The sequence below is a fragment of the Myotis davidii genome, unplaced genomic scaffold, assembly GCF_000327345.1.
Source record: "Myotis davidii unplaced genomic scaffold, ASM32734v1 scaffold221, whole genome shotgun sequence".
Lineage (NCBI taxonomy): Eukaryota > Metazoa > Chordata > Mammalia > Chiroptera > Vespertilionidae > Myotis > Myotis davidii.
Window position 1 is genome coordinate 2286368 of NW_006293349.1, and position 10390 is coordinate 2296757.

Genomic DNA, 10390 nt, shown 5'->3' on the forward strand with positions numbered 1-10390 from the left:
ATTTTTAAAAGAAAAAAAAAAAAAGGTGGCGGGGTCCCCCCCCCCCCCCCCAGACAGCGGGGAAGGCCCCGCCTTGTAAATATTTGGAAGCTGCTCTTAAAGATTAGATTTCCTGCTGGTTTCCTCCCAGGGAAGGGGGGACACTGTGAGATGCTCTGGCATCCAGGAGGTCTCTTCCCAGGCTGCTGGCCAGGCGGGAGGAGGAACACTTCTCTTCTCTCTCTCTCTCTCTCTCTCTCTCTCTCTCTCTCTCTCTCTCTCTCTCTCTCCCTCTCCCCTCTCTCTCCCTCCCCCTCTCCCCTCTCTCTCCCTCCATGAAAGAAAAAGCTCTTGAAGCAAAAGTTTACGAAATGAATAAAACGGCGAGTCTGTGCATTGGCAGTGACTGACGGTTAGAATTAAGTGTAAGCGCTTCCTGTACAAAATTCCAGTCTAAAATCCGCTGACACGAACGCAGGAGATTCAAATAAAAGTTTAAAAATCCTTTCAATCCCAACAAAAAGGCAGGACATTTGACACTGAAGTGAGATTTCGAGATTGTGGCTTTGCCTGTAGATCAACAGAATCTTCAAACAATATACGTTTTATGAATTTAGGATACGATCCATCGACCTTCGGAGCCGTAGCTGAGCAGTCAGACGCTTGTTCTGTCTCCCAAAGGCACCGAGTGCTTCCCCACAGGTGCTGTCCCCTCGGGGCCTGGAGCCACAGTTACCCCTGAGGCCGTGGGTACCAGTGTTCGGTGACATGACCCAAACGACGGGCCTGGGAAGGTGCAGCGCTGCTGAGTACAATCAAAATAGAAGCAGAGCCCGGCCCGCTGGCTCAGGGGTTGAGCCCGACCTATGCACCAGGAGGTCCCGGTTCGATTCTCAGGGCACAGGCCCGGGTTGCGGGCTCCATCCCGTGTGAGGCGAGCAGGAGGCACCGATCCATGATTCTCATCGTGGATGTTTCTAGCTCTCCCTCTCCTTCCTCTCTGAAATTGATGGAAATATATTTAAAAGAGCGTTTAGGCATTTGTGGAAGTGCATTGGGACACCCACCAGGTCCCTGGGAGAGATCGCTCAGGGGACGGAGAATTCCAACATCCCCCTCCCCTGGGCTTTCGCTCTGCTCTTAAGGACACAGAAGGGCCTGGGGCCATGCCATCTGGAGGTGCTGAGAAGCAGGGGAGGGGGACCCCCCAGCTCAGGCTGGTGGGGGGCAGAGGGCTGCCTCCCTTGCACCAGGCTCTGCACAGGATATTGTGGTGTCGCAGCACTGCCATGAGTGCTGCCGGGTACGTGTGTATGTCTGTCTGTCTGTCTGTATGTATGTCTGTCTGTAGTGAGTGAGTGAGTTAATCCTCACCTGAGGATATGTTTCCTCCCCATTGATCTTTAGAGAGAGTGGAAGGGAAGGGGAGAGTATGGAGGTGGGGTATGCAGCCTGCACCCAGGCACGTACTGCGGACCAGAATCAAACCCATGACCCTCCCGTCGGAGGCTGATGCTCTAACCACTGAGAGAACTGGCCAGGGCTGGATTTTAAAATGATTTATGGCTCGTATGTGAATGATGATTTCATCAGATTTTAGATTAAAAAACAAAACAAAAACTTTAACCTTGAAAGAATTCCAAAAAAAGTTGACTTTTAGAGGCACACGAAGATAAAACGCAACGCAGCGGCAGCCGTGGCAGGTTCGCGTGCGCACCAGGCGAGCTGGCGTCGTCATGGCCTGTGACAGCTTCTCCGGGGGACAGCGGGGGCTGCCGGCTGCCAGGCAGGAAGCGGCCGTCCATTAGCAGTCGCTCTGGGGTTTGAACTCATCTATAAATACCAGTGTTTCCTTTGGCAAATCAGTTCTCCAACCTGGAGGTGCCGGGTTTATTTAAAGAAATGATTGTTGATTCCAACTTTAAAAAAAAATGTAAGCCCACAAAAGGTAACATTTATGGAGTAATTAATACTAGTTGGCCTCACGGTGTTTTGTCAAATGCAGTTACTGATTTTTAAGTAAAATTGGGGATAAAATAATTCATGTAATGACTTCTACCTTTAGTGTTTATAATGAATTTTAAATGTTTACTTAGCAATTTAAACTTCCAGTTGGCTTTAAGCTTAGAGTGATGTTTCAATAAATTATGAACTATATATTGTTTTATTGATTACATGTAAATATTCGTTTATATTTTTGAACATTACTACACTTACCACATATCAAATGAATTTATACATTTTTCTAACAACATTTATAATTTATTATAATGGATCCTTCAGAAAGATAAAAGCAAAAAATATATATTGGTGTTTAATAAAGAAACTCAAAATGGGCCTTAAGAACCACTTTAACTTTCCCCTTTATATAATGAAATTATCTTTTTCTTTTTACATTAAGTTTTAGATCTTTCCATACTTTACTTATTTTTTAAAAAAATATACTGTATTGATTTTTTTACAGAGAGGAAGGGAGAGGGATAGAGAGCTAGAAACATCGATGAGAGAGAAACATCGATCAGCTGCCTCCTGCACACTCCCCACTGGGGATGTGCCCTCAACCAAGGTACATGCCCTTGCCCGGAACTGAACCCGGGACCCTTGAGTCCACAGGCCGACGCTCTATCCACTGAACCAAACCAGTTAGGGCTAGCTTTCCATACTTTAAAGATATTGAGAACTGCTGCCATTCTAATCTTGTTCCTCTGTATGTAATGTGCTTTTTCTTGCCGCTTTTAATATTTCCTCTTTCTCCCTGGATTTAAGAAATTTGATTTTGATATGTGTGTAGTTTGTTTGTTCTTATATTTGGGGTTTGTTAAGCTTCTTGAATCCTTGGGTTTATATTTTTGGAGAATTCTCAGCCTTTTTTTTTCCCCCAAATATTTTTCTGCTCCTCTTCTCTCTTTTTCTTCAGGGACTGTTTGATAAGTTGATGTTTTTCCACAATTTAGTGGCCAGCCCTCCCTCCCTCCCTCCCTCTTTTCTGTCTGTTACAGTTTAGGTAGGTGAGTTGCTGTGTCTGTGTCTTCAATCTCACCTCTCTTCTTTTGCAGTATCTTATCTACCATTAGTCCCATCTAGTGTACTCTTCATGCCCCACATTGTGGTTTTCATTTCTGGAAGCTGGAGTTGATTGCTTTTATATCTCGTCTCTGCCTCCATCCGCTTCCTCTGTGCCCAGCTTCTTGAGCAAATGGAGTGTCTCCGAATGCCCGTGGCTGCCACCACGATCATCCCTGTCATTCTTCTGGATCAGTTTTCATTGATTTTTCTCCCCATTATTTTTTTTTCTTCTTTGCATGCCTGATTTTTTTTATTTGTTTCCAGAAATTGTAGATTTTACCATGTTGGGTATTGAATATTTTTATAGCTCTTAAAATATTTTTGAACAAAATTATGGGATATAAGGAAGTTACTTGGAAAAGTTTAATTTTGGGGGTCTTGTTAAGATTTGTTAAGTGAGTCCAAAGCTTCATTTATTTTAGTTTTAATTTTTTTCTACTTATGAAGTAAGACAGTTGTTAGTCAATCTGATCGATGTCCTATGGGTTGTGACATGTCCCGCCCTCGCTGCTGGCTCTTGTGTGAGCGGCAGGCACTGTTCCCTGTCGACTCTCGGTGGCCTTTCCCCAGTGTTGGTCTGCTTACTAGAGTCCCCCCTCAAATTTGCAAATAAATATCATTAGTGACAGATGTGCAATAGAAGAAAATCAGGAAAATTTAGGAACTTTGGAGGAATCCTACCTGCTGGGCCACCCATACATTTGAGTACTCATGTTTATTCTTACTCAGTGCCCTTTGGGAGAGTGTTTGCAAGTATTTTAAAAGTTTAAGTGCATTTGCTTAAAGGAGTTTGGTCAGCACTTCTTCACCGATTCTTTACGATCTTGTTGTTTCTCTAGGGCATAAGGTGTGCTTGACGCGAACTCTTCGGCTGACCCCATCATGAACCGTGCTTTTAGCAGAAAGAAAGGTAAGCGTGCCCACCTGATGGCCCCGGGGCCAGTTCGGCATGAATTCCCATGAAAGTCAAACAGCGATGCTGAGCCGTCAGTTCTCCCTGTTATCAAACCAGGGCTCAGGAGTGAAGTGAGACAGCGCGCACGCGTTTGCGAACACTGCCAGGTACCCTGTTTGGCTGTCACCTAGTGCACGAGAGGAGTTGCTTAACGTACGTACCTGGTTCAGAATGCATTTGTGACGGTCAGCTCGCTGGCATTTTTACTCTGTGGTGTGAAATTGCAAACATTAAAATGATCTGAAATCACTTCAAACTTCACCTTATGTAGCCAGAAACCCCTAACTTCTTTGAATTGGCATAAGTTTACCTTGATTTAAATTCACTCGTGTATGTGTATGTGTGTGAGTATGCTTTGCTTTTATTTTTTTAATCCTCCCTGAGGATACGTCCAGAGAGTGGAAGGGAGAGAAAGAGAGACACATCAGTGTGAGAGAGAAACATCCATTGGCTACTTCCCTTAAGTGCCTCGACCAGCGATCAAACCCAGAGCCTCGCTGTGTACCCTGACTGGGATCGAACCTGCAGCCTTCCCGGTGTCTGGGACGATGCTCCATCAACTGAGCCACGCCCGGGGCTGCTTCACTTTATATTGAGTAATATGTGAGGATGGATGATAGGTGAATTGATAGCAATGACGCCAAAATGAGTTCGTTATTAATTTTAAGATAGGGATTTAAAATAAATATAAATGTAATAAAATGATCAGTATTAGAATGAAAGAAACAGTGCCATTTATATTTTAGGGGGAGGAAAACATGGCATTTTACCAACTATGATGCCCTCGGAGGGAAGACAGAGCTCTTCGCTAGTGTCACCTCCTTCAGGGCGGGTAGAATAATGCATCCTTGTGGGCAGAAAATGGCTGAAGAATCAAGCCAGCAGGGTCGGGACCACAGCCCCAGTTCCTTGTCTGACTAGTGACTGTCCTGTTCCATTCCACGCTGTTGGGAACAGGTTTTTTAAAAATATATTTTTATTGACTTCAGAGAGGAAAGGAGAGGGAGAGAGAGAAACATCAGGATGAGACTCATTGATCGACTGCCTCCTGCACGCCCCCTACTGGGGATGGAGCCTGCAATCCGGGCCTGTGCCCTGACTGGGAGTCGAACCTGGGACCCTTCAGTCTGCAGGCCTACACTCTATCCACTGAGCCACACCGGCCAGAGTGGGGACAGTGTGTTTTCACGGTTGACTGACACGCGGAACCTGCCGGATGAGAAGGGCTGGGTTGACAGTAGGACTTCCAGCCACGCAGCAGGGAGCCGGGCTGAGGGCCTGGACCTGGTCATGGGACTCGCCTTACAGTGTTGGGAAGGCGGTCATGTGGTCATGTGGTCATGAGACTACGTTAGATGAAGGACAAATAGCGAGAAACAATGTGGTCGTTAATTCAATGTAGGAAAACATTTCCACCAACTTGTGCGGAGACATGATGGGATCGCTCCAGGCCCCGCCTTCTCTGTGAGGAGCCATGTGCTCGTCTGGCTGGGTGGGCAGGACTCGTGCCTTCTGTGGGGGTTTAGGGGACGTCACTTCCGGGTGCCTCTGGGCCCTGGGGAGCTGGGAAATTATCATCTTACTTATCTTTTCTTGATAAGGGTGAGGCTGGGCGACATTCATTGTGGTCTGTAGCTTGCTTCTGACTTAAAACATACACCAAAACTAAAACAATGTTTCTTCCTTAATGCCTTTACCAGTAAAACAATATCTACACATAATCATGTGGTAATACAGTAATAAGACCCGATATCTGCATTCGTTACTATAGTCACGCTGTCTTTTAAAAACAAACACAAAAATCCTCCTGGAACTTCTCTTCTTATTTGCTTGCAATTCCCTTTCCCGTGGTTTTATTTATTTTAAATATATTTTTATTGATTTCAGAGAGGAAGGGAGAGGTGGAAAGAAACGTCGATGATGAGAGAGAATCATGGATTGAGTGCCTCCTGCACGCCCCACACTGGGGAGCAAGCCCGCTACCCGGGCATTGCGTATTTTGTCTCATTTGAAGACTGGGAATATGACCACAGGAAAATTAACGTGACTTAGAGAATCCTGAGGCCGAAATACTTATTTCCTACTTCGCCTCATTCTCTTTTCGTTTCCTGTTGTTCCTCTTACTTTCCAGGTCTCGGGTCACACACGCTTAGGCAACGACTGATCGGCCTGTCACTCTAACTCCGAGTTTGCCTGGCGGGCGTCCTCCCTGAGGTCCCCGTCACGCGGGAATGTCTCAGGCAGCGAGGCTGTGAGAGGAAAAGCTCTTAGGGCCGCTGCTCCCAGTCCCAGCACCGCTGTCGGCTTGAATTGCAGTTTGAGTTGGAAAACTGGAGCTGTACGAGGGAATCCCTATTGTCCCCGACACGGGAGTTGAAGGGCAGCCCCAGCGAGTATAACATCCACTTCATCTGTCCGGTCACCAGCCCCAGCACACAGTGTGTCCTCAGCTCCGACACTGCCGGGTGGTCCCCTGGGGTGAAGCTCACCGGTCACCGCGGTTCAGAGCTGACCAGGCCCCAGCCGCAGCCTTGCCGGGTCACCTGGTGCCTCGGAGCCGGGAGCAGGCTGCTGCCCGAGATCCCCACGGAGTAGCTTTTCCCCGTGGTCCCCAGCCACCCGCCTCGGGTCGGGTGTGTCTGCTGTGCCCTGAGTGGGCCGCGGGCACTGCACTGATTTATCTCCAGGTCCTGATGGCGCGGGGCAGCTCCCGGGTCTGAGAGAGACCCGGTGCCTCATTCTGCACAGTTCATCGCTCCGTAAAACCAGTCCGACTTCGCAATCACCGATTACATTTTAACCGATGTATTCGTTATGTAACTCCTTTCCTTACCTTCGCTTTCTATCTGAATTTTTTAAAATAAAAATTTATTTCACAAAAATGAGTAATTTAGTAACAAAACATATGAATATAGCATGTGAACAAATGTGATTAAATAATTTAACTAATTACACTTTATTTTCCTTAACACAACATACTGGAGCGTAGATACAGTCATAGTGCATAGCACTTAGATTTCGTTGTTTAAGTATTATTTCTCTTTAGATCCACTCGTAGGCATCCTTTCATCCAACAACATTTGGTTTGACTAAACGTTAATATTTTTTGCTTTTTGCTCATTTAGGCATTCCACAAAATATTTGGGCTGACATGTGGAATGTATAAAATTTAAAAATGGAATGAAAAGTATATTTTATATTTCTATCAAGAATATACAATCCAAATTGGTTTCAATGTCTTCTATCCTTTCAGCTACTTTTATTTCCAATATTCTGTTACTCTAATCTAAAACACTTCAAATTAAGATTATTTATATAAAAAACTGCTGATAGTAGATTCACAATTAATGTTTCTCTAAGCTTAGATTAAAAAATCATCCTAATATATTGATCTCTAAATGGACCCAAGTAGGTTGACTTATTTCTGTTTTATATAAATGCCGTTATTAGTTTAATATTAAAATTTCCCTTTATTAAGTTGTTCATTCTTTGCTAAATAATGAATAAAGAGAAAATGACTTTTTTCATTAGAGAATTAAGAAACATAACCTGTAATTTATGAGAGCAAAAAGAGAGAGTTATCACAAAATTAATCACGTAATTGGTGTAATTACTCAGAGCCCAGGGGGCGCAGTAACATTTGCATTATTTGAAAACACTTGGCAAGAAAAGCAGGGACCTTTAGATCAAGGAAAGGATGCTGTGATCACTGTCAGTCGCCTTGTTCTCATGTCTGCCTGGGGATCGGAGATGCTCTCCCCACATGTGCTAACGCGTGAATGACGCCCTCAGAGCCTGTGACTGACGTTAACGCTGTGTGTTCTCATTACAGACAAAACATGGATGCACACGCCCGAAGCTTTATCAAAACACTACATTCCCTACAATGCAAAGGTAAAGCAGTTCCCGTGATATTACTGAATTTTACTTGTTACGTATTTATGATGACATTAGTAATTCCTGGTTGATCTTAGAAAGTTTGTTTACGCATTGGCATTTCCTGGTGTATGATCCCTGAGAAAAATTTGCATAAAGTCATTTTGTAGGGTATAGTATAGGAAAGTTATTATTGTCTCCAAATAAGTGATTTTTTAAGAGCGGTACCCTTCACAATTTCTGTTTATGTTATGCCTGTGTTGTCTTTAAATGATTTGGGTTCTTGTTAAAGTGACTTGCAGAATCATGGTCTGTAGGAAATAAAATAACCAACAAATGAGTGTCCTTGAAACATTTTAATGTTGCTTTACACCGAAAAATATAGAAACTAACTCGGGGATGAGAGAAATGAGCTGCAGTTTTAATGAATGTCATTTTTCATGCCAAAAAGGGGACAAACAAAGCTTAAACCATTAAGAAAACAAAACAAAAAAAATCATTTTGGGGGTGAAGCTTTTGTTCAGTTGCTGCATTTTAACACATAGAAACAACCTATACTCGTCTTCAAAGATTCGATTCATTGTTGTAAAACTGGAGGGATGAATGCAATGAACAAAATGGTCTTTAAAGGAAGGTGTTATTCCCGGCCGGTGTTGTCCAGTGGTGAGCGCCAGCTTGTGGACCAGGATTTTGCCGGTTTGATTCCTGGTCAGGACACATGCCCAGGTTGAGGGCTCGAGGGCTTGATCCCCCGTGGGAGACGTGCAGGAGGCAGCCGATCAATGATTCTCTCTCATCGATGTTTCTCTCTCTCTCTATCCCTCACCCTTCCTCTCGCTCTAAAAATCGATAAGAACATTTTTTTTTTTAAAAAAAGGCATTAATTTGGTGTTAGTGAACACCAAACCCGAAGTAGATTTCAGAGAAATCCATGTGGGAGAGATGGAAATGAATTGAACAGTTGGGTTTGGGAGGCTGAGAGTGTGACAGACTCAAGTAACTCACCCGGGGAGACAGTGTGGGGAAAAGAGAAAATTATTTTCATAAGAGAATGTAAGAGTTTGCGGGTGAGCAGACCGGGTGCTGGGATAGAAGGAGGTTGGGTAGGAGGCATTATTTCAGGAAAAACGTTTTTAAAAATTCATGGGACAGAAAGTCGATGGGGCTTAATGGGCCGCTCAGGAGGGCCGGCCGCTCTGAGTCAGCACAGGAGGCACTTCCACGGCCGCCTGGACGCCCGGAGCTGCTCCCCGGCAGTGAACTTGCGGAGGGAAGCAACTGGGGCTTTCTGCTGACTTCGCAGCAAAAAAAAAAGGTTTAAAATATTTTCTCTGTAAAACCCATACACTTGACGTCACTGCCCTGCTTATAAATGGCCCCAAGGTCACGTGAGGACGGGGTTGCCAGACGGAGCATGGGAAGCTGCGTTAACTGACCGGGAACACCGCCTCATTAGGACCCTCCTCGCCCGCAGACAGCCTTCATCGGCCCTTGAGAGACTGTGACAACACAGAGAAAATAATGTAGGAAAGCACGTCGTTGCCAGGAGCTGGCTCCGTTTTGTTGGGAACTATTCCTGATCGTAGTAGGATTCTGTCCTTCCAGGGAACTAACCACAGACTGTATTTGTATATGTGATTGAAATGTCTGGTGTTGAAAAGGGGTTTCTATAGGGTTGAAAGGTTCCAATTATACCTTTTTTAAAAAAAAGTATATATTTTATTGATGTCAGAGAGGAAGGAAGAGGGAGAGAGAGAAACATCCATGATGAGAGAGAATCAAGGATCAGCTGCCTCCTGCCTGCCCCCACCGGGGATCGAGCCTGCAACCTGGGCATGTGCCCTTGATTGGAATCGAACCTGGGACCCTTCAGTCCACAGGCCAACGCTCTATCCACGGAGCCACACGGGTCAGGGCCCATTAGAGCTACCTTTAACTTGAACTCTGGGCCACTGTGACCATGGATCTGCTAGTTCACGTGAAGACGTTGCCTGTACGTCGCCTACTCTGAGTTTTCATGGAGCAAGATGCCAATGCGTGGGTCACCTTCGTCCTAAAGTCACCGGAGAAATACAAGGACGTCGGTGCCAACCCTGGCGGACCGTGAGGAAGTTTTACGAGGAAGAAGGTAATGAGGAGAAGAAGTGACATTATGTGGCCTAATGAGTCATGGCAGAGAGAAGTTGTGTTAGAACAAGATCATGTTGCTAATGCTTCTTGGATTATTGTTGGTGACTCTGTGATAAATTACCCTTCAGCGCAGTGTTCCTATTGGTTTACGAATTAGTGGAGAGAGTTTGGATCTTAGAAATAAAGATATTGACAGCCGTGCCACAGAAGGAAGTCAGCAAAGAAAACAGTCACGTGAAACGTTCACGAGCGTTCGGGTCGGGCAGCGGATGTGTCCGTGGGAGCGGTGGGTGAGACGCGCTCGGGTGCCCGATGGCCAGGAGCCCGGTTCCGCGCTGATGGGGAGCAGGGGGTGCCAGCCTGGCGGACTCCGGACCACGTGGA

The 10390-nt window shown here is 45.4% G+C and overlaps 1 protein-coding gene across 5 annotated transcripts in view; it reads left to right on the forward strand.

Moving 5' to 3' along the window:
• Positions 1–10390, forward strand: part of GULP1 (GULP, engulfment adaptor PTB domain containing 1) — an 87748-nt gene that overhangs the window by 34670 nt on the left and 42688 nt on the right. For 4 of the 5 annotated variants that reach the window (XM_015566082.1, XM_015566080.1, XM_015566083.1 and 1 more), the window contains exons 2-3: positions 3885–3955; positions 7833–7894. In XM_015566082.1, coding sequence (XP_015421568.1) covers positions 3928–3955; positions 7833–7894 — 90 coding nt within the window. In that variant the 5' untranslated portion in view covers positions 3885–3927. Of the gene's footprint in view, positions 1–1195; positions 1283–3884; positions 3956–7832; positions 7895–10390 lie in introns of those variants that run through there. The other variant, XM_015566081.1, reaches the window with a different exon arrangement.